At 41.8% G+C, this 24,407-nt stretch overlaps 1 protein-coding gene across 1 annotated transcript in view; it reads left to right on the top strand.

Moving 5' to 3' along the window:
* Positions 1 to 80: 80 nt before the first annotated feature.
* The window catches only part of tbck (TBC1 domain containing kinase), a 32,928-nt gene continuing 8,601 nt past the window's right edge, over positions 81 to 24,407 (top strand). Inside the window, exons 1-23 of the mRNA XM_084006171.1 lie at positions 81 to 203; positions 614 to 827; positions 1,685 to 1,757; positions 2,023 to 2,137; positions 2,251 to 2,324; positions 2,975 to 3,116; positions 3,258 to 3,318; positions 3,412 to 3,473; positions 3,953 to 4,014; positions 4,323 to 4,471; positions 5,104 to 5,242; positions 5,341 to 5,440; positions 5,720 to 5,769; positions 5,899 to 6,028; positions 6,243 to 6,341; positions 6,427 to 6,489; positions 6,595 to 6,721; positions 6,944 to 6,994; positions 7,083 to 7,166; positions 8,078 to 8,163; positions 9,981 to 10,017; positions 13,253 to 13,414; positions 19,751 to 19,923. Of these exons, the coding sequence (XP_083862297.1) occupies positions 635 to 827; positions 1,685 to 1,757; positions 2,023 to 2,137; positions 2,251 to 2,324; positions 2,975 to 3,116; positions 3,258 to 3,318; positions 3,412 to 3,473; positions 3,953 to 4,014; positions 4,323 to 4,471; positions 5,104 to 5,242; positions 5,341 to 5,440; positions 5,720 to 5,769; positions 5,899 to 6,028; positions 6,243 to 6,341; positions 6,427 to 6,489; positions 6,595 to 6,721; positions 6,944 to 6,994; positions 7,083 to 7,166; positions 8,078 to 8,163; positions 9,981 to 10,017; positions 13,253 to 13,414; positions 19,751 to 19,923 (2,232 nt within the window). The 5' untranslated portion in view covers positions 81 to 203; positions 614 to 634. The remainder of the gene's footprint in view (positions 204 to 613; positions 828 to 1,684; positions 1,758 to 2,022; positions 2,138 to 2,250; positions 2,325 to 2,974; positions 3,117 to 3,257; positions 3,319 to 3,411; positions 3,474 to 3,952; positions 4,015 to 4,322; positions 4,472 to 5,103; positions 5,243 to 5,340; positions 5,441 to 5,719; positions 5,770 to 5,898; positions 6,029 to 6,242; positions 6,342 to 6,426; positions 6,490 to 6,594; positions 6,722 to 6,943; positions 6,995 to 7,082; positions 7,167 to 8,077; positions 8,164 to 9,980; positions 10,018 to 13,252; positions 13,415 to 19,750; positions 19,924 to 24,407) is intronic.

Genomic DNA, 24,407 nt, shown 5'->3' with positions numbered 1-24,407 from the left:
GAAACAACTTTGTTTGATATAAGTTCCAAAACTGTTTTGCTTACTTATTTTTTGTCGCACAAAAATAACGTCATTGGTCACGTTCAGTCAGCTGTTCCCATCACATCGCAGAGGCAGGAAACGAATTCATTTTTAAAAAGTATATGTAAAAGATCATTTTAAATTCAGTCCGTCGATATGCTCATACAGCTTTTCCATTAAGCGTGAGTAGACTCGTTTATTTCCGGAAGTAATGCTCATTACATTGTTGGCTTCCTACCCGGTCCAATAAGGCTGTTGTTTTCATAACTACATACACATCGTGGGTTTATCTGCAGCATCACCAAAGCGAAAGCACAACTATTCGGTGCAAACACTGGTATTATTTGTTTCTGTCTAGTACTTAAAATAACAATGTTGACCTGTCACTTGCTCTAATGATGGTCGTTGCCTCAACCAGCATCAGCATAAACATGGACTAGCTTTTACTGTGGCTATAGCACTTAGCATGTGGGTATGATATGCCATATATGAGCATATCATTCACCATGATCATCAGAATGGTCCTGATTGATACTTGTACATCATCAAATGGTATTCATATATCACATTGAGGGTTCTTTCCCATCATCAGTGCTTCAAGCCAGTGGCAAAGATGAGGCCCCTAAAGGACGCCCAGCTGGGAGCCTTCACCTTCTTTGCCTCAGCTCTGCCTCATGATGTCTGTGGGAGCAATGGCCTCCCCCTCACCCCCAACTCTATCAAAATCCTGGGACGTTTCCAGATCCTCAAAACCATCACCCACCCGAGACTCTGCCAATATGTGGACATCTCCAGGGGGAAACACGGTATGACTTCTATCTTGCCCTTTGTAAGGGGTCTATTCATGTGATATATCCTGTCTTCCCATTTTATTATATTTAATTTTCAGTTAGTGACATTCTTCCCCTGATGTTTACTCTGACTGAGCTTTTCCAATACCTGGTATTTTATTTGGGCAAACGAAAGAGAACCTGGGTATTTAATAACTTTCTAAGCTTCTGACAATCTTGTTTCACCCTGTTTTTCTGTGAAAAATCGCATGTTTTCTGTTATTTATATATGAGCCTGTTGTCAATAGATCATACAAAGCTTTGTATTTATAATTGGTGACATTTTATTGTACATCCAACACAACAATCTCACAAACTACAGCCTGTAAAGTTATCATTTTACAAAGTGTGGTCAGCCCTGCACTATATAGATATTATGTCGATAACATGATGGGAGACTTGGATCATAATATCATGATAATAATAATAATATTACTATGGCATACATGCTACTTTTAAGGTCATTTTCTGAATGTACCAGGCTGTTCTGGATGTTCTATTATTTGCCTTACCCACTTATATCCAATATAACAGATGACTATTCATAAATAAATCTTATTGTGTAAATATTTATTAAAATATTAATATGATATTTGATGTGCTCCATATTGCCGAGCCCTATCTGGAGCAATTTCACACGGAGTGATTTTAGTCTCTTTGCCATTGTTGTTATTGGAGCTGGTTCCTCAGGTCAAAAACACAGGTTTAGTTCCTCAAAGTTTGTTGTCTTCTCAGATGGGTCTATACTGCAGTATTGTATATCATAGAGGTGTCAAATAACATAAAGACATTACATGTTACTTTTAATGATGCATTTTCACCTTGGTCTGCAGAACGGCTGATTGTTGTTGCTGAACACTTTGAAAGCAGTTTAAGTGATTTCCAGAAACAGGGGAAAACAGTCAGGTGAGATGATCATTAAACATCCTCATGAACTATTCTGAAGGAATTGCAGTGAACATGAACAACCCATTGTGTGTGTATGACATAGTATGTTTACTTTGCCATCTACTGGCAAAGGTTAGGTTTGCATATTAAAAAACAGCGTGTTGGAATTTCTAATGTGAACTAAACTTAAGTGTTTCAAATGTAAATACATTCTTTATAATTGTTCTTCTCTGACCCAGTCACCACCTGCCTTGACACACTGTTGGGTTTTTGTTTGTGACAGCCCAGAAAAGGTGCTGCAGATAGCCTATGAGGTGCTTGAAGGTCTGGAGTTTATGAACAAGCATGGTATGGTGCACAGAGCCCTCAGTGCACACAATTTGCTCATGGACTGCAAGGTAAAAAAATGAAGCTGTTATATGTCTTTATTTAAGTGACTGTGAGTCTGTCCAAGGAAATGATTGCTTAAATGTAATACTGTTGTTCTAAGATGGATTTCTTTTCTTTACAGGGGAATGTCAAGCTGGCAAAGTTTGGCCTTTATCACATGACCGATCATGGGGCCGATGTAGATTTTCCCATTGGGTACGTCTTCTTCTCCTCATTCATCACAGAGAAAGGTCCATTAGTGCTCTGGAAGTCTTCAGCTGTCGGTACTGAGCTATGTGAGCTGTCTGTTCAGGGTCAAAGTTTCACTTGTATCTGTTTGCTGTTAGTCAAATCATAAGAAAGACAATTGACCGTAACATTGATGCATAATGGCCCGTTGCTCTTTCATACAAACCAGCTTTCGGGGCATCAACATAGCTTCCTGGTTTAGGAACTGTAACAGATCCTTGGACTTTTATCCTAATCCAAAGGCCTTTGTGATCCACCAAATATCTCTGTTTAATATCCTTTTGCAGATTGAGAAGAGGAATGATGGCACATATCCATGACTTTCACATCCATGACTTTCATATCCGTGACTTTCAATAAAACATCTGAATGGAAAATGTAACACATGTCACATGCCGGGAATAAATAAATAAAAAGATAATATTTATAAATAAGATAATTCAACAAAGCTCAGAAATTAATGAAATAAACTATGACGGGCCGTCTCTACATTTCTGCACTGAGCTGTTGAACCAGTTATTAATTACAGATATTAATTATATAGAACTACTGGGTGTCTGTGTTATTTAGAGGCTGACAAAGTAACACGCTTATCTGCTCTGTGGACATGACGTCAGGTACCCATCATACCTTGCTCCAGAGGTGATCGCTCAGGGCTCCTATCACCCCAGTGACTCTTCTCATGATGAAGCTCCTCTGCCTTCAGGACCCAAGACCGATGTCTGGTCGCTCGGAGTTCTGCTCTTTGAATTATGTGCAGTAAGATTCCTTCACAAACTTCTTTGTATAATAATAAGGCCTTCATGCAAGAGTTTTTTTTTATGTTGTTTGTGTTTTGCTTGAACTCAAGCTGTAAAGATAATTTCCCCCAAAAGTTCTAATACTGTGATTCAATTACAGGGCAGACGTCTGCTGCAGAATATTGATATTAGTGAGAGATTGAAATTCATCCTTACCTTGGGTAAGTGACAAGGACGTAATCATTCTAAGTACTGAGCAGTATACTCTTAAATTCAATTAGGCTTAAACTGTGGTATTGTTTTTTTATTCTCAGGTTGCATGGACGACATTGTCACTGTCCTTGCTGAGGAACATGGTTGCCTGGATACCATTAAGGTAATGTCAAAATGATTGGCTGCTGAAATCTATGTCAATATTAAATACATTAACCTATAAAGACATTTTTTTTTATTGTATTTTTTTATGGAAAGAGATTAGCCATTACTGTTAGCCACTATTGTTTTGTGTTTAGAAAGATTTTACTAGTGGAAAAAAAATAAAAATATATATACACATATATACAGTATATACAATAACATTACACATGCAAGCTTTACTTAAAATTACTTGAGTTTTCTATACTTGATGCTGTGGTCAAGTGTGGATGGATATGTATTTCTGAGTGTTCTGTACAAGTTAAAGGGACATTTCTATGTTAGCACTGTCTGCGTCACTCACCAGAAATGACTGGAAATGGAGATTTTATTATGTGTAAAGATATTCAGAGCTCTAGTCCTGCAAGTAGTTTCCTGTAAGTACTTTCTTGACATTTTTGTGGGATTATTGGAAGTTAAATTTGGGCCTTGTTTTCACAGGAACTGCCTGTGAATGTTCTCTTGTTATTAAGGAAATGCTTGACATTTCTTCCATCCAAGAGGTAAATAAAGACTCTTATAGATTAATCATGTTGTTGTAGGCCAAAACATTTGGTCATGTTGATTATAAAATACTTGCTGGTGTTCATAAGAAAATATTACATCCCTCTAAAACCAACACATGAATTGATACCAAACTAAACAGATACAAATCATATTGCCTGACATGTTAATAAACAGCTTTTATGACTTGTTCAATTGTTTAACAAAATAACTGATCAGTTCTGACAAAATTACACCAGAAAGGCATGCGCCATGTTTGTGGATATTTTGCTGTCATGCTCATTATTTCTTCATATATGTGCTCCAGGCCAACCCCTGCAGAGTTGCTGGGAGACCCTGTGTTTAGTGGCGTGTCCTGCCTCTATACACCCTTCAAGAAGCCTGTTAGTCTGTTCTCCTCGTCTCTGCGCTGTGCACATCTGGAGCTCCCAGACGACATCAGTGACCTTTGCAAAGGTCTGTCCAACTCCACATGACTGCACATGCAGCCAGTCAAACTACCTACGCACACATCACCTGTCCAACCTTCTTCTGCTGTCTAAAAACATAAAAACTAATATTTCTTATATTTGAATTAAATATCTTGAAGTAGGTTTAATTAATCATGTATACGTATTTAGAGATCTTATTGTTGTCATGTGAGATTGTTCTTTAATAATTAAGCTGTTTTGTATTGGATGTCATAAATGACCATTAATCAGATTTTAATTTATTCCGTTCTAATCTTCACTTATATGAAAAATATGTTGAGCTGAAGGTCAACATGTAAGATACGGATACATTTTGTCAAAATTATTGCACGTTTCACATTCCTACTATAAATTCCAATAATTGATCAGTGCTTTCCCAAAGACTAGAGCTCTATATTGATCATCATGTTGACAGCATAAGATAGATCGCATCCTGTTGCCCTGATGACCTCATATACAATTTGATGACCTCATGTTTTTTTGTTGTTGGTAAAAACAAGATTCCACTGTCTTATGAGTAAAAAATGATGTCGGGAGAAGGTATTAAACAAATAAAGTAACCATGTGCCTGTGTGTGCTGTGGCGTCACCTGGGCCTGTTGGTTTTGCTTGTTATTAGATGATGACGACGACTACATGTCGGAGCGGGCCATAGATGAGGTGTACCATCTGTGGTGTTTGGCGGGGGGAGACCTAGAGAAGGACCTGACCAACAAGGAGATCATACAGTCCAAGCCTCCAATCTGCACCCTGCCCAAGTACGTTACGCGCATATACACTGATGATGGTATTTGTTAGCTTTACTGTAGGCGATATTCTGACCTGATAGAACGTCTCCCTTTCTTTCTTTTTTTAGTTTTGTCTTGGAAGACGGCGAGTCGTTCGGTCAGGGAAGAGACCGGAGTTTCTTGCTTGACGACACAACAGTGACACTGTCGCTCTGCCAACTGAGAAACGTAAGGAAGCAGACGTGTAACTTACTGTGTAAAAGCATGTATTGTGCATCGGGACGGGGCTGGGGGTACTTCTTCTAATGTGTTTCCAGTTTTAAAACAAATTTCCCTGCCTCTTATTTGAAGGAAGCACTCGTTAACCTTCACATCATTTGTACTGATAAGTGCTTGTTCATTGCACTCGCTGACAATTGCTCAATAAACTGCTCAACAATTGATTTTGAAAGCTGTTGATCCATGCTGGTACCACACATTTTAAACCTCTCTTCTTCTATTTTTCAGAGGTTGAAGGATGTAGCAGGAGAAGCCTATTACCCTCTGCTGGAAGACGAGTAAGCAATCTCCATCCTGAGCTCGCCACTTCTGCCCTCTCCTCCCCTGTCACTGTTTTTTCACGTCGCCACGTCATATATTTTGGCTCGGGTAATGTCATATTCCCCTTTCACGTCTCCTTCCTTCAGGCAGTCAAGTCTGCCCCAGTCCAACAGCAGCAATGAGCTGTCGTCTACCGTCACGCTCCCACTCATCATCCGCGAGAGAGACACCGAATACCAGCTCATCCGCATCATCCTCTTTGACAGGCTGCTCAAGGTCTGCGCCATCCCCCCCCCCACACACACACACACACACACACACACACACACACACACACACACACACACACACACACATGCACACTGTGAGTGAGCGTCTCCCAATTAGACAGAGTGCCTAAATACCTAAGTCCTTGGTGATCGCTTCAAATGAAATATTATTTATAGTATTTGTTGAAAGAAAGCGTGGTGATTTCATGTTTCCTCTTCAGGCCTATCCTTACAAGAAGAACTTAGTGTGGAAAGAGGCCAGAGTGGATATACCGCCTCTTGTTCGAGGTCTGGCGTGGGCAGCGCTGCTGGGCATTGAGGTACAAGAGGAATTGTAGTCCTGTGGAAAAAGGTCCAGTTTCAATACGTTCATGTATTGATTTTTTCTTTCTTTCTTTCGTAAAGGGAGACATTCAAGCCAAATATGAGAGCACTGACAAGGACACTCCCATACCAACTGACAGACAGGTAACTTATTTAAAACTAAATGACAGGAAAGTGTTTCATGTAACACTTGCAAAGTGAATTTAGCGCCATTCTTTTGTTGGCTGTGTTTTTTATGCATGTCTACAGATTGAGGTGGACATCCCACGCTGCCACCAGTACGACGAGCTGCTGTCGTCTCCTCAGGGTCACATCAAGTTCAGGCGTGTGTTGAAGGCCTGGGTGGTCTCCCACCCTGACCTGGTCTACTGGCAGGGTCAGACAATCCTCCATCAGTTTCTTTTCCTGTCTCACTCGATCCTTTTCTCTCTTTTTTTTCTCTCTTCTACGTTTGCGGTCCTCCTTACTGTACTACACATTACCAGACACTAGATGGTGCTCACATCACGTCTTATAAACTACCTTCCTTCCCCTCAGTTGCAACTGTGTGAATTTGCATTATAAACTGTTTTGATTTTTGTCTTTGCATCATTTTCAGGTTTGGATTCACTTTGTGCCCCATTCCTCTACTTGAATTTCAATAACGAAGGTAATAATTTCAATTCTAATTGCTAATAGCTTTCTGCGGTCACTACTGTGTTTGGCATACTTCCATACTTATGTTCTACTCTTTACAGCCCTGGCCTATGCCTGCATGTCTGCCTTCATCCCCAAGTACTTGTACAACTTTTTCCTGAAGGACAACTCTCATGTCATTCAAGGTGAGTCACGGCAAATATTCTACCGCTTTTTTTTTCTTTTTCTCCTTCACAGCAATACACTCTTGTGATCCCATAGCTTATCTTTTTCTTTCTTCTGATATCAGTCACACACGCTGCTTCATTGTGATATCTGACTTGTTTCCGCCCCTGCCATCCAGCTAATGTAGTCAACAGCCACTGCAAGTTGAGTGATAAGTATTAAACAGGGTCAGCTAAATTCAAAAACAAATTATCGTCGGCTGGCAGAAAGCATCAGGCCCTCAGCTCAATGTTGATTACATTTTGGCACCACGCTTCTCCTAAGCTGTAAAAACAAATTTTGGTTTTGTCTTAATGGGGTTTGCTGCTGAGCCACATCATTTAGAGATCGGGAGACAAATCAAACTACAAAAGCCTGCAGAGAAATGTCCCAAGCGATTCTTCCACGACAACAGCTGCACCATACACGTCTTGAACTCTACGGGTAATGGGGCTATTATCCCTTCTTTCCACTGCTAGTTGTCCTGGAGAGCCAGCTAATGTCAGGCTTTTTAAGTTCCTTTTTGATTTAGCGCAGCATTACAATGTTTACATTTGACATGTGGAGAACGTTGGTTTTCTAAGGTTGCATAATGGATCAGCGGTCTACCTGCAACAATGAAAGGACAAAAAAAAATAGCTTTCTTCCCCCCAGTCTCTGTGTCTGAATGAGATCTAATTGCTTCATGACTGATTTACTGAATCTGATCATTTATTAGGTAGGTTTGTGTATGTGTTGTGTGACACCTCTCGTGTTCTTACTTATTGCTAGTGCGCCATTGGTTGCCTTCCCCTGCTGTTAAGTCTTCAGTCGAGCTTCCTTTCAGTTTTCCAGCACTCAAGCTGCACTGTAGAATATATTTGGACCTGTCGCCCTTTTCCCTGTGTTTCAGAGTACTTGACCGTCTTCTCCCAAATGATTGCCTTCCACGACCCCGAGCTAAGCAACCATCTAAATGAGATTGGCTTCATCCCAGACGTAAGTTGCCAAGAGACAAACATTGTCTTCTATTGCAAGTCAAAGATAGTGAGAATATTTTATTTATATATATATATATATATTCATTATCATTGTCACTTTTTGTTCCACGTCCTCCTCTCCATGACTTGGTGGTGAGGGTCAAGTTCTCCCTGTAGTCCACTGGTGATGATTTATAAGGAGACTAATGTCTGCCAGGCACACTTAATGATTGTCCTCTGCCAGGCTTACCTTATTTCTCTTACTCTATGCCACCTCTTCTTGCCCTTCCCTTCCTTCTTTACAGTTCTGTTCAGACAGTGACAAGGTTAAAGTGTCTACCGCCTCTCTGGGGCTTTCAGTTAGTCTTCTGATGAATGTGTGTCACCTGTGGACCGGCCTCTGGGACATTACCCGATGCTTTTATCATAGAGGAGTCGGGGATTAAAGCCTCCGCCTCCTTCTTTGCCATTTCTGAAGCCGCAGCTTTCTCAAGTGCTTCAAGTGAAATGTTTATTGTCTGTCATAATTTGAAGTTTGTAGGGGAAAAATTTAATTAGGAAATATTCTTTGACTTGTTGCAAAAAGTTGCTGATGTAAATTTCAAAAAGCAAAACAAAGCCTTACCTTGAAGAGATTTCCCATTGTGATTCTCTCGGTGTCTTGCTCATCCGTGTTTCAGACTTAGCACTTCAAAGAAAAGCGTGCCTTTATGATGCTGATTTGACATGTACCGTACCACCAGCATTGACTTGCCTTTCAAAGGAGACTTTGTATGGCTGTTTTCATTGTTAGGGCCAGTATGATTTTTGGCACACACTTTGTTGATGCAGCTTTCATGCTTGATGTCAATCCCAGTAATTAGACTTTTCAGGCAATAAACCCCCCCCTTCCTCTGTCAACTTCAGAGAACACTCTGAACTGTTGTTTTACTGAGGAAATAAATCCATCGGCCCTAAAAGACCAAATGTCGCTGCAGTATGAAATTGATTTGATCTCCCATAAATGCATAACAAAACACAGCTGGCTTAATACAGTTTTTCTTGTGCGACTGCACAGAAACCACAAGTAATCTTTGGAAATGTTGCAGCGTTCCAGGACTCCGGTAATGCCTGAAGCCCTAGGCAGGGAATGGGATTGCATGTGGCCAGCGGCTTGATTCAGGCCACTCTCAATTTGGCCACATGTGCTCTCGCGGGTCTGCCATTCACACCTACACTAATCCAATCTGGCTGGACTCGCACTCCCGTTATAGAGTGGCTGAAATTGGGGCCGAAACACTCTCTCTCCTTGTCATCTCTCCTGGGCACGGGAGAGGTCTGCTGAGGAGTCACCAGCTCCCACACAATTACCTATCAATTAACTGACAGGGATGATTGGCTGGCTGAGATATATAGCGGCGCCTCGGCGGCGGTGGCCGGCGAGTGGCAGGTGTTATAACAGGTGGTTGATGGGGGGGGATGTGCGTGCAGTCTTTAATTCCGATGTTATGCCTTCCCTCCGGGGAGAGAGAACGAAGGAGGAGAGAAAAAGGGGATGGAGGACGAGATGATTTGTATAATGAGATTCATTGTTAGCTTTCTCCCCGTTGACTAATAACCAAACTCAGCACTTTGCTCTTTACGGCCGTTCCGTTTGCTCAGAAGCCACAGAGATGTGCGCTGCATTTCTGAAAGGAAGATCTCTCGAGTGGGAATCAGTTCACTTATTTCATGTGAGCTCTCTCTGTTGCCACATACTGAATATTGCATAGAAATGAATGCTGCATTATCTCATAAATGTGCTTACAGTATATATTGTATAAGATGTCTTTGTTTTTGTTTTTCCTCATCACACAGCTTTATGCTATTCCGTGGTTCCTGACCATGTTTACACGTAAGTAGCTTTCCTTTGTGCTCACAATGTGAATATGATGTGGCACTAATGACGATCCAAAACTTTCAGAGGTTATTTAGAGTCTGCTTCAATTAGAGCGTCAATACAAGAGGCTGAAAAGGTCAGTGGGTCCAGTTCTGTAGGTTTTTGTGTTTGTTTCTGTTAGTGACCTTTATCCCAGCTGCTAATTAATTCCAGTCCTGAAGGAGAAAGACTTTAGCACTCAGAGTTTCACCATCACATCTTTTATTTATCCTTATTTTTGTATTTATCTGAACACATTATAAAATGCAACATAAAGCTGATAAGACACCTGCTCGGGGCAATGTTTCTACTCCTCGTGGGAAGGAGGGAAAAAAACAAGAAAAGCCAAGTAAGACACAAACATCACACACATTTTGACAAAAACTCTCCGGCTCAAGGTCCGTTTACTGGCTTTTATGGAGCTTTCAACTACATCTGACAGTCTGCTTCAGTGGATGCAGTTTGCTCAGTTGATGGTCTATAACAGGATACATGACAACTGGTAAATAACATATTCATATTCCAGGTTCAGTTGATCGACTCGACTGTCTTTGCAGCTAAAAAGCTTTAGAACCAGGGGTGAAATTAACTGATGACATCAAATCAAGTGCTGTACTTGCGTACAATTGTGAGGTACTTTTGCTTGTCTCATTTATTTACATTTCCTCCTACTTCAATCTTCTAACCAGACAGATTACTAGTTACTGTGTGTTAGATTGAACTACCCAAACGTGCTGCATGTAAAGCAGATCAAATTAGCTCCGCCACAACCAACTCACCATTTAAACATTTCTTATACGTTGCATTAGTAATAATTATCCAATATAAAAGGATATAAAAACACTGACATGGGCCATTCTTACTTATATAATGTACAATTTTAAATGCTGGACTTGTATTTTATAGTGTCGTACTTTGACTTACTTACTTTATTCCTTTACTTGATGTTTCCCCAAATCCAAAATGCCAGCCAGAAATAGACGGTGGACACTGTACTGTTTTCTGTGTGCAGGAACTAAATCTGTACACATCTCTGTGACTCTGTAACCAAGCAGAGTGACAGGGCTGAGCTGTAGACTTTACAGGCTTATTATAACGCTCCCTGTGGGCCAGTCTGCACCATTTTATGTGTCTAAGTAGTGACTCACAACACCATTAATGCAGCAAGTTAGAGAAACAACACCCACAATGTGTTTTGGGTCATTGTGTGAAATACAGTATGTATAAGCCACCGATGGGTGTCGGGATTATCAAACGGTTGATTACATCGTCATCTGAATATATGCAGATAATGTATTCTCACCTTGAGTTCGTGAGAAGATTTTTGAGGCCGCGCTGGGAGAGTAGAATCCAGCGTGTCTGGGTCCACTTGCAGACAAAATCAATCCAGTCGCTCGACTCCGGGATGGTAAAAAATAAAAAGCCTTTAATAAATATGGATTTAATACATTATAGAAATACATCAACATTTATCGGCAAGCTTCCTTCCTCGGGAACCTTGAGGAGGGCATGATGTATTTTTATCACTTGTTATGCCCATATTTATCAAAGACTTGTGTGCCCTCAATTGGATTTTGTGTAGCGCATGAATCGTCTCCCTCTGGAATATAACTTCAAGATCAGCTGTGGATGTAGGGGTCAAAATAAACACTGTTTTTTTTTTATCAGGCTATGGTGGCCAAATGATTTCAGTGCTGTTGATGATGTTTTGCTGAAAATTGGAACATGAGGAAATATTACCGCTTCCAGCAATAAGAGTGCCTCGCTACATCGTGGACGTCTATTGATTTTAATTGGCATCGTGTACATCACGAGTCCTTTCACCTCCTGTGCTGCAGCACTTTGTCAGGTTCTCAGCATGTAGTTCTTCATTTGATGGCAGCATTGTGTTTTTATCTTCCACAGAACACGGTTGAAGGCCTGAAATATGAGCTCACATTAGCAAGGGGTCTCAAAGAAATAATGTGCAATTAACCTCTGTGTCTTTTCAGGTACTAACCCATCGTACAATACGACAGCTTGAATAACTTTTTGCCCTCTCGATATCATTTCGGATAGTTGCATTAGAACTTTGCCACTCTGCAGACTCTTACAGACCGAATTGATTATGATTTACATTAAGTGTAGCCAAATTGATCTTGCTCAGTGATTTGCAGGAACGTTTGAGACGCGTTTCATTCTTCAGTTAAACACACACACACACACACGCACACACACATGCACGCACACACACACACAAATACACAGACCACTCCTAGGGTGGAGAGTGAGATGTGTGACCCGTTTACCCCTTATTCTCCCCCTGAGGCATGTGTGAGTCCAGTATTCAGGAGGTGTGCACCTCTGACTGCTAATGCCCCCAATCCAATATGAGACAAGGTTGGAGGGTCATCTTCAATTCACACACACACACACACACACACACAAACACACACACACACACACAGATACGCTGCTTGTCACTCACATGCACTAGTCTGCTCAGAGGACTACTAATGTGGCGTAGACCCTCCGGTATTTTCTCACCACTCCTGCTCTCTCGGCCTCGCCGCGGTCCCACTCCACCCACACACACACACACACACACACACACACACACACACACACACACACACACACACACACACACACACACACACACACTGCTGCCCAGCATCCACCTTAACAAACTGGATTATAGAAACAGGTGGACAGCACCGGTTCTCATGCATAAATCTCAACGCCGAGTAAACATCACATTTTCCAATACCGAAAGTAATACTACCGAACTAATATCCGCTGTGGGACGCGTTATCAGGATGTGTTTTTTTAAGTTAGCTTGAAATAACCCGTGCGTGTTCCTTGCTTTAAAGCTCCTCAGCCCCCTGATGTTCTCCCTGTCATTTTTCCACAACAACACCCACCTAAAAAGCATTTTTTCCCAGCTGCCTCCCCCTCATTAAATATCCCTCCAGCCAATGCACACCATTACTGAGTGAGCGTTCGTTTTCAAGCCATGGAGCCACGTTAAGTAAATGCACTATGCACATGCAAATCACACACATTATGTACAAACTTAGTCCCCGTTTCTCACCGCGTCTGTGATTCATGCTATTATATCCTATTGTGCATCCCCCGAAGGGATTCCTTTTTCTCTTTCTTTAGCAGCTTGTAATCAGTCATTTTGTAAAGTGTCCGCTTTGTTGTGTTTGTTTCTGTACGCGTCATACAGATGTGTTTCCACTGCACAAGATCTTCCACCTGTGGGACACGCTGCTGCTGGGCAACTCCTCCTTTCCCTTCTGTATCGGCGTGGCCATATTGCAGCAGCTCAGGGACCGCCTCTTGGCCAACGGCTTCAATGAGTGCATCCTCCTCTTCTCTGACCTACCAGGTGAGAATATGAGCCGGTATTTACATCCGTGTGTATACTATGTCTCCCTTTTCTTTAAATTCCTGTCAGGCCAAACGCCACTTGATACTAAACAGTAGCCTGACAGCATCTTTTATTATTCACTCTCTGCATGCGTCAAGCCGTCGCACCTCTGCAGTGGAAAAATCACACAAATACTTTTTTTCCTGCCTTCCTCTAAACCTCGCTCAGAGGTTGTCCATCTGTGCGAGCAACTGGCATTTGCAGGAGGCTTGTTTGTTCCCCCCCCCACTCCTCAGAGTACTAATGTGTGCTGATGTGTCTCGAGTTAATGATATCCACAAAGCAGGCACCGCTGCTCTCCTGCAAACACACTCCCCTCCTTGATGTGCTCCAGGCGTGCCGCGCTGTGCTCTGCATCTGTTGAACAGTCAACCGCTGCACCACTGGGAATTGTCTGCCACAGAATTCACTACCTCTACAGTATGGTTCTCCAGCATCACTTGTAATCTTCAGCCTGAGCTTTAAATCCATCTTTAGTCGACCGCTATGCCACTGAAGTAAATAGCTGCTCAGAGGTCTTTCGGTTCTATCAGGCATGAACAAGACTAAGTGGCACCTTTTCTTTTTCTTTGCTCTGGACCACAAATGCAGGATTACTCACACAAATAAAGCGTGAAAGACAAATAAATAAAGCTAAGGGTTAGCATGGGGACGTGAGGCCAGCAGGCTGCCTGAAGCAACTATCTGCTATGCCAATACAAAACGTTCAGAGGTTTGTGTTAGATACTGCGCTTAACACAGGGAGATGGTGTGGTGGTGAATGGCAACAGGAAAAGAGTAGAACATGGGTGCAATCCAGCATGAGGAACACCAAATGCGGTTCACCTGCATATGTTTTATGGTTATTATTTCCCCCACAATTATATAGATCAGGTCACCATTCTTATCCAAGAGCCTAGCAATCAAGACCTTGATGAGTTGGATCAGATGAGGTCGACCCTTCTTGATTGGACACCCCTGATATAGATACATCAGATACAACTCATAATGATTCAGTTTTTGACTGCTTCAGGAGGAATTTGGTGGGGTCAAAATAGTTTGAAATGCATCTTATTAGCTTTGCTCTGCTGGTTACAAGTATTTTGAACAGACTGTCCCCCAGGCCAAGGGGTGTTTAATGTAGTAAAGGCTGACACTGACACACTGCCCTGAGGACGGTGGTGTTTTTCTGTCCCCCCGTCTATGCCACGCCGAGCGAACACACACTGTGAAGACAGCGTCTCGGTACACGCCCCCTCTCTGCTGCTGCTTTCCCGTAGCACAAAGAGATGACTTCAGCAAAGTGTTGCGGACATAAAATCAGAGAGAGGCATTCATTATGTCTATCTTCAGAATGTACCTCTCACCTGGGGGGGTAGCTCAAGCTATTTCTTTTAAAAATCTATCTCCAAATGCTGCTCAGCCCTATTTTTTATTTATTTTTTCTTTTACTAGCTGAAAGGCAGAATGACACCGGAGTTTTAAAACCAACAGAGACGGGGACAATTTGTCCTCCAGGCATGCTGGAGCACTGTGTAAACTAAGGCCAGCAGCCTCCCCTTCTGCCCAAATTCAGCGCTGCCATACTTCACTGTGTTTTACAGTCCAACAGATTCATGTGATTGAGTTGGACGGGGAACGGAGAGCCAGTTCTCCTTATAAAGGTAAAATATGTTGGCCTAGAGCTGCAGTCAGCTTCTTTGGCAACATTTGCTGAGAGTGGCTTCCACTGCCAGCTTGTTTCTGTATATCACTGCCAGCCTTATTATCGCAGCTCGTGTGTACCTGGATAGTCACAGTGTAATATCTGGCGCTCCCTTTAAACTATATTAGGAATGAATCCTAGGCTGTTAGAGACTGTTTGCTTAAGTTTCCAGCCACGTTCTTGTCCACAAGATGGTTTTCTACAACTCGTTACAGACCACTAAATCCACTCAATTACCAAACAGTTCAGCACAATACTTATCACCTCTAAACCACCGTCGAGGTCTCACTACTGCAGGCTTGTTTTTCAGCAAAATGACTTGAGATGGCAATGTTAGTGTTGTTTCCAACCCTTTGAATCGTTAAAAGCTAAATACTATCACCATAGGTATCCATAGACTTGTAGTGCATGTGTTCAATGAGGCCATGCATATACAGGTTTCTAGTAGACCGTGTCAGCCTTTGTTGGAAGTGAGGTTTTAGAGAGGTGTGCTTGTGTGCACGTGCTCTGCCTTACACACACACACACACACACACACACACACACACACACACACACACACACACACACACACACACACACACACTCACACACTGTGAGTTATGGTAGATATCCCCCTGATTTGCGGCCCGCACCTGCTCCCTCCTGTCATCAGGCGTGCAGAATTGATGTCCTCATACAAGTGAGGCTTACATTCATCTGTTTCTCAGAGCAGACTCCACATGCTCCACATGTGGTGGAACTACAAAAAACGGCGAGTCTGATCCAGAAACACAAAAAGGCTGGTGCTTGCCAGGCTTTATAAAAGATAGAGAATCTAGTGTAGTTCATGCAGCTCACAGGGAGAGAGAGAAATCAATAAGGATTTAGCTGATTTAGAATGTAAAATTAAAGATTTAATAGAGAAAAACTTATTTACACACTATTTGATGTAATAACTGTTGCGATATCAAACTTTCTGAGGCAGCATGACTATGTAAACACTGATACACGTCATTGACATCCGCCATGATGAAAGGCATCATGACTTAATCTAAGTTTCAGAGAAGTGGATGAACTTTACAAGATGCGTAAGTAGGCTTGACATTTAGTTGTGAAATAAAAACAAGTCCGCTCCCTTTCCGTTACCGTAGGCAACTGCTGGAATAAAAGTTAACGGTCAAGATAACGTTACGGGACAGTGACTCTTAAATGATTCAGACATACTCCTCGCTCTCTCCCTTCTTCTAGCCAGTAAATGGGCTCAGTGACAATAATTCTCAGTGACAAGCCTATTACACATAACATTGTGAAGTCTATAGTTGTCAATATTCCACCGAAGAGAAGAGGTCTGGATTTACGGGAAGCCTGTGAGGTTGTGTTCCCTTCCCCGGTTCTCCAAAACTGTCAATATATATGCGGTTACTCGTTGTTCACACAGCCTTTCTCTTCATAAATTTGTTTTTTTAAATCAATTAAGGCCTTCCAGACTCTAACCAAAGACTCAGATATTGCTTAATTATTTTTCAATGAAAGTTTTGCCAATGACATCACTCTCTCCGGATATCAGAATCTGAATTCCACCTGCGCTGCCACATTCTGCCTCGGAGGCAGCAATGCATCTCAGCTGCCACTTGTTGGCAATTAATCTCATTTTGTGATTCCCATTTGCTTAGACTTGTAGCCTCGAGTAATCAATAACTTTCTCTTGTTTGGAGACTTCATTGATTCACAATGGACCAGAAAGGCAGCTCCAGCTGACAGGATCCGTGTGTTTACTGATGATGCAGCGGCATTTGCCTTCACGGGACATTAGCATCTGTCTCAATCAGTGGAACCGGGCGCAGAACCGGTTATAGACGTTTAGTTCGGAGAAAAGCAGCCACGAGCTGCTGGAAGTGCTCGAAGCAACGTTGCACACGGGGACACCTTGAAAACACCAGCAGGAGCAGAGGTAGAACACCCATTTCAGGTTTAGGTTTTTTTGGCACGACATATTTACATTCACAATATGGGGATTTGAAGCAGTCTTGTTCAGGAGGGACAGGGTTTCCATAGTGTCCCGACAATATTTACCTACAGCTGAGATGTATCAATCGCCTCGGATTCACTCCAGCAGTTGTGCACATAGTGTAACTGTGTCTACAAATCAGAGTCACTTCCCTGCTAGCAAATAGGAGACGCTCTCATTTGGTAATGACTGATACGTGCAAAGCGTTTATGACATTTAATCACTTACTCGTGTGGCTTTTTTTAATGCAGTCGACACAATCGGAAGACCGAATGAACTAACACGATTTACGATTTCAAACAGGATGAGAAAAATAACTCGGATTGATTTTTTTAACTACCAAAACAAGGTGATTTCAATCTTAATATTGCATCTCACATTTTATCCGATGCGTTGATTTTTTTAAGTGCAAATTTAAGGCTGCGGCATCGGAGGATGAAACTATGTGTGAATGTGATTGATTAGATCCTGATAGACATCAGTATATTCACAGTGTGTGTGTGTTGTGAGAATGGGTGACTGCTGACATACAGTGTAAAGTGCTTTGAGTGGTGGGAAGACAAGAAAAGAAGTATATAAATGTCCATTTATCATTTAGTAAACAAGATCCTTTGATTTGTGAACATGCCTGAGAGACCGCCACTTCCCATTTTCTTAATTTTCAGTTCAGTCTCAGTTAACGTTACTTGAACTTAAACTGAGAGATGGATGGATGGATGGATGGATGGATGGATGGATGGACGGATGGACACTCCCCTGGACAACAGATAATCAATTCCCCCACTCCCAACCTATATGATCAATGTCATCATGGTTTACAATTAAAGGGCCAGTTTGTCTGTTATAATAACAAGGGTTGGAACATTATAATGCCAGCTAAAATCTTTCATCCTTCATCTCCATTATTGTCAGGTCTATCTTCCTTTGCCCCCACCCCCACCATGCTGTTCTACCATTTGTATCAAATAAAGTCACAGCCCAAAATCAACACCTTCTTGATAATTACTGAAATGTAATCTTGCGAACAGAGGTGCGAAACTGGCTGCATCGGGATGCCCAGCTGAGCCCAGGGCTTGTTAAAACCGCTATCAATCTCCCCTTCCTCATTCCTGCCTCTTCTAGCCGGGGGAGTGATTGCATGCACCACTCGTTGCCCTAGGGATGTGAATTTTTTTTTTTCCTTGAACTGCCTGTGAGCTCGTCGGTGAGGAATCTCAGACCACCAGTGTGTGTTTTTCACTGGAATGAACCTTGTATCTCTGTGAGGTCCGAGAGCAGACGAACCCTGACCTCGCCGCCGCTGTGGGACCTAGAGCGGGGGGGGGGGGGGGGATACAACTTTTATATCATTTTCGCTTGAGTCCGGGGGCCAGGTGCAGGTCGCACCAAGGAGCACTCATTAGGCAGACTCGCGTATTAACCCACGAAAAAAGGGGGAGTGGAAGAGAGGCTGTCGGTGCGTAAGAGTGTGAAGGAAAGAATTCCTAATTTACCCAAATCCCCGGCTTATCCAGTGAGTCCCTGTTCCCATAATCCTCTCCATTCTCAACACGAGAAGCTGGAGAAGGATGGATACCGCTGGAGAGGAATTTAGGGAGGGAAGAGAAATACAAATTTGCTTTTGCACTACAAACTAATTTTGTGACAACAAGCTCAAATGAGGGACAACAGCTAAATGATGACCAGTTATTATCTCAAAGAGCCACTGGCACTGCTGGATGACTACTTAAGATTATTAATGATAGCAAAATGCCAAGGTCAAACTGCTCCCTTCTGCAACTAAAAACCTCCCACACGCCATTTACATAATCTTTTATGCTTCATGTCTGATTCGAGGGAGGGAGGGAAATACATTTGTATTCATTCATTTTATTGAAGCAGTAAAATAATTTGTTATAGTCTAATGTTGTCGGTGGTAACTGCAAATTCAGAGAAAAGCAGAATACTCTCTGTTCTTTATTTAGGTTTTAAGGCTTGGCAACCATTCAAAGGGCTTGTCATTCAATTCGGTACAGATGTTCGACTCGGGATGACATGTAATTGCTCTGGTGATCGTCCTCGTTTTCATCTGGCGCCATCATATCGGGTCAAAATGTTTATCTGTCCAATAATGTGGTTTATTAGGACTCATAATAGCCGCAGCTGCACCCCAATTAGCAGATGTTAGCATGCTATAACACTGAACTAAGGTGGTGAATAATCCAACATTATACCCGCTAAACATCGCAATAGCATTGTTGTTGTTGCAACATGTTAGGCTAATGTTAGCATTCGGCTCAAAGCATTACTCTGCCTTAGTGCAGCCTCACTTTGCCGCCAGCATGACTGTAGAGTCTCAGGCTTGTTGTTTCACCCGAGGGGGCTAATCCCCCCGTCCTTTAATTACTAGGCTGTGTGGTGTGTAAAGATCCATGATGGCTGCTTCGCTGGGTAAACATGAAAAACATGTGTTGTTTTTCAGTCATTTCATTAACTGGGTGTAAGCCAATAAAATCAATTCATGCAAAAGGTGATATATTATAGCTGCTCTGTTGTTTTCATAACTTTCCCCAAAGGTTAGGATTGACATCAACACTGGCAGGTCACATTTTCATGTTTCTCTCCTGTTTTTTCCTGACAGAAATTGACATTGAGCGCTGTGTTCGTGAATCCATCAACCTCTTCTGCTGGACTCCGAAGAGCGCGACGTACCGGCAGCACGCTCAGCCACCGAAGGCTGCGGGGGACAACGGCTTCGGGAAAGCAGCGACCTACTACTCCTCCGACTACCAGGAAATGTCCAAGACAGACCTGGTGAGGTTCACTCATCGCACGCCTCAACAAAACAACATGTCTGTGATTTGGTTTTTATGCTGTAACCATTTATTCAGGACAATGGAAGGCTTTTGCTTCTGACGTCTGGTATCTATCTGGTTCAACACACTCAGGCGGTTCAAATCCTCAACGTCATTGTGGATTAATTTTACGTAATGCAATAATAACAATGGGGGGAAACATCTAAGGGTGATAATGGGGATAAATTTAGGCTCAAAATGCTCATAATACAAGAATGTCTTGGGTGATATTCTCTCATTAACACAGTCAGTATGAAAGCTTACCGCCTCTCACTCTGAGCTGATGCAACCACAGCGTAACATGCAATATTTAGGTGGGGTTTTATTAAGATGAAGGGAATGTGTGGGGAAATATCAGGGTCATATATGTTTGTTAATATTGGGGTAATGTTATTTTAACACTAAAAATACATAGTTATCAATAATTACCACAAAATTATACAATTCTAATTGTATGCAATGATCCTGCAACTAATTAGTCTATGTTGTCTTTAAATTCCTATTAAAAAATAAATGTATTGTGTGTTTACATAGTGATCTGTATGAAAAAGGCTGCAGGATCTTTTTGACATTTTTGACACTCATACAGGCGTGATGGGGGATTTATTTAAGGTTAATCACATTTCTTCACAGGCTAATTATAAGTTGTAGGTGTAAGTGAGATAGATTTCTTTTGTCAGGCGTTTTCAGCATTCTTTAGTCCATTGCCGTCCATTTTTCTGCTCTGAGGTCATAGATTATTGCTCCTTTAACCCTCTGATTCACTTCATATGACACATCACCGACCTCGGGAGGAGGCCACGTTACAATATCGATTTTTGTTGCCTAATGCTTTCTCTTTACAAACACAAACTGTCAAAAAATATCTCAACATAAATTAAGTAAAACCCTTTTTTTACAAATTGCTTTGCAATAAGCACAATTTGATTAACTTGGCTGATGCTTTATCCAAAGCAAAGTTCATTAAACGTCCGTAGCAGCAAGCGCGAAATGTCCCAAACTATTTTTATACCCCTCCTTCAGTCCAGATGGACGCGCCGATAAAATAAAGAAGTAGTGAAAAAAGTATTTAAACAAACCAGCATAAAGGGTGTTTTTGCTTAGTTTGGAGCAGTGTTGACTGATGTGCTGATGTCTTTCACACAAGTCTTTTGTCTTTGTTTAGTTTTTGTGGAGCAGCGCTGTTTGCCTTTCACACCTGAATGCGTCGTGTTCAGAAAGCTCACAAACACTCTTGTCAGCCGCTATCTGCTGTGTGCCCAAGTGATTGCTGTAATCTTTCTCATTCAGCGTTGGCTGAATGAGGAATGGGTGGGTGGTGGCATTGATCCATGGCCGCATCTATCTGCACCCCCACCTCCTCCTCAGAAAACATTCGGGCGGGAGTGCACTTTGTTGAAATGTCATGCTCATCACTGGACTGACCATGGACCACACACACACACACACACACACACACACACACACACACACAGCACTCGTGGCTGTAATTGTACAGTAGGACTGCAGAGAATGTACCCAGAAAATAGGAATTTGAATGTTTATCTCAAAATTGTTATCATTATCATTACAATGAGGACTCCTGCCTCTTAGAGTTGTTTCAGGCAGCCTGGTGAGGTTTGTATAGTGTGAAATGCTGCATGAGTAAAAGTGAAGACTGGTAATAGGAAATGAAGGTTTATGGGACGACAACAGGCAGTCTCTCTCCTGTTTCATTGCCTCTGTAAGATCAATCAGAAGATAACGCCCCACATAAACATCTTAATCAGGATAAACTGGCTTGGCTTAAGGCTTTCACTATCTTTTCTGCGGATTAAAATGTGCCACACACACACACACACACACACACACACACACACACACACACACACACACACACACACACACACACATTACCACACCGAGGGCAGGACGTACTAAACTTTAGCTATGCTTTAGCAAAAGAGTACGTATTTTTAACAAGACCAAAGATTATGTCCTTCAACACTGACATTGAAATTGCTAGAAGAAGGCATCTCCATATATGAGACCCAGTACAGGCAAGAGGAATGATTAAACCTGTCTCACCGTTCATATGGACACCTGACTGTTTTAAGATGGGTTCATATTTGTTCAAGGCTGGGCTCAAATGTAATGGAAGCTACAGTCCTATGCAGCCTATCTGATCTTTTCTGTGGTTCTCAATGATGTCTTGAGTCCAACATATTGAAAAAGTGTTGTGGCTTGTACTGTGCAGATATATATCCTGAATGTTTGTGCTCTCTGGTAAGAGAACAGGAGGCTCTGTCAGCAGATTCTCAGCCCTCGTAATAAACATCCATCTCACTGGACAGCTGCTGTTCACTCAGCTCCGTCTGACTGAGTGAATTGGAAAAAACAGCCTCTCCTTCTCCAATAATAAGATATTCCAAACATAGCAAAACAACACTCCCACCATTAATTAAATGAATGCTCCGACTCATCAATATTTGACATGAATTTAGTTTGTTCCCAGTTATTCGGTCAAATTAGGCAGACTCCCTCTTTCTCAAATTGCTTATTGATATTGGCGTTCGCAGGCGAGTGACGCTCCTCTGTGGCGGCCAAAGTAGAGCAGCATTTGCTCAATGATAGCAGTAAAAAATCAAACAGCTGGCAGAGCTCATATTTCAACGATTGAGCAAATGGATGTTTATAAACAGGAATGTTTCCCAGTTTCAATTTTTCAGAACTTCTTCGCCACATGAAAACTGTGAGTGAATGGAACATTCCCGAAATTTAATTATCATAATTACATAATTAAAGCGTAATTTATACAAGATGTTTTTTATGGAGGGGTGAAAACGACCTATTAAGTCTTTTCTTAATAACACCGCCTCACTATCTCTGCAATAAATTAGCCTTTTGGAGCTTATTATTCAAAGAGAAGAGGTGTCGAGAAATCACTCTCAATAACTCAGAATTTTCAAGATTAAAGTCGTATATTTATGAGAAAACTCTCTTCTGTATCCAGCACCACACCCGCCTCCACAATGCAAATTCATTTTGCAAAATTTTGCAGAGGACCACAATGGAAATTAGCCTTAGGGCTTTATTGTGTTTTTATCCTCAGTGTTGACGGTGTGTGAAGTGCGTATGTGCTCTTTGCTGTGCAATCACCAAATAAAATCAATCAATCAATTTTAACAATAAGGAAATACTCAACAATTGTATCTCTGAATCACCATATTAACATAAGCATCCGGACGTTGAAGAGACATTGCCGTGAATTTGGCCGATTCAGGAGAAAACAACATCCCGATTTCGATGAGGTGATAATTAGTCAACTTTTTTAATTATAAGTAAACACTGTAAGTTATTCCAGTGATGAATCTTCCAATTAAAGCTAATGCTGCCCTTCTTAATTCAGTACTGCACATTTTCTTTTATTAAAGTGTGTTGTGAATAACCAACTCAAATTCTGAAAAACTTTAGTCTTACCTCCCAGTGTATCAGTCACCAAACAAAAGTGCAAAGCACGCTGCTTACGCAACATTAAAGCAGCATTATATCTCAGCTGCTGTAACTCGGTTGTCAAAGTGCACGTCTGGACTCAGATTTTGTCTTTTGTCAGCGGAAAGAGAGATGAATTTTCATTAGAGGAGGCTTCCTTTTCTCCACAGAAATCATTCATGTTTGAGCAATATGAGTAACTGCTGTGTGGCCAGAATTAAAACAGGAACTCGTGTGCGTTTTTATGTGCATGTGAAGCCGCTTTGAGGGATATTTGTTGTCAGCAATTTTTGTCAGATCATGGCCTCAATTACACTCTTCTCTTTGTCTGACTGCAGACTTGGCAGATAGAATTAGGTTTTTTTGCTTTAGAAGTGATGCTGAAACACCACAGACTGTGTTGTTGGGTTTGTAAAAGCTACAATCACGCAATATGAAGGCACTTTAAATGAGTCATTGACCTTTTCATCAAGCATCACCCGAGCTGTACAACACCGTGGTTTGCGGTTCAATATGCAGAGTAATTGGGTTTCTTTTGGCAACTGTGGGGCATGAGCACACACACACACATACACACACACACACACACACACACACACACACACACACACCACTGCAGAGGATTTGTGTCTGCTTATCAGCCCCGTCACTGTCAGGCCAGTGAAATGTAAAAAAGTGTCATTAAGCCATTTTCAGCTGGCACACGCTGCTCGTCATGACATAAGTCACCACAGAGTGCTCCGTCAGCCACAGGCAATGACAGGTTTGCATGTTTCTGTTGGTTTTAGTCTTATGGTATTCATGTGGAGCAAGAGAGAGATTTACTTTTTTGTTTTGTTTGTTTTTTTGTAGATCTACAGGTGTCGCAACTCGACTCGAACCTGAATCCTTGAACTGCCGCTCCTTCATTATGAATCAGCCAGTTGTAGCAATATGTTTCCATCCAAATAACCCCTGGGTGTTTTTTATTAT

Source organism: Eutrigla gurnardus, assembly GCF_963514095.1.
Source record: "Eutrigla gurnardus genome assembly, chromosome: 3".
Lineage (NCBI taxonomy): Eukaryota > Metazoa > Chordata > Actinopteri > Perciformes > Triglidae > Eutrigla > Eutrigla gurnardus.
Note: the sequence above shows the minus strand (reverse complement) of the source record. Positions and strands in the feature narration are given on the sequence as shown.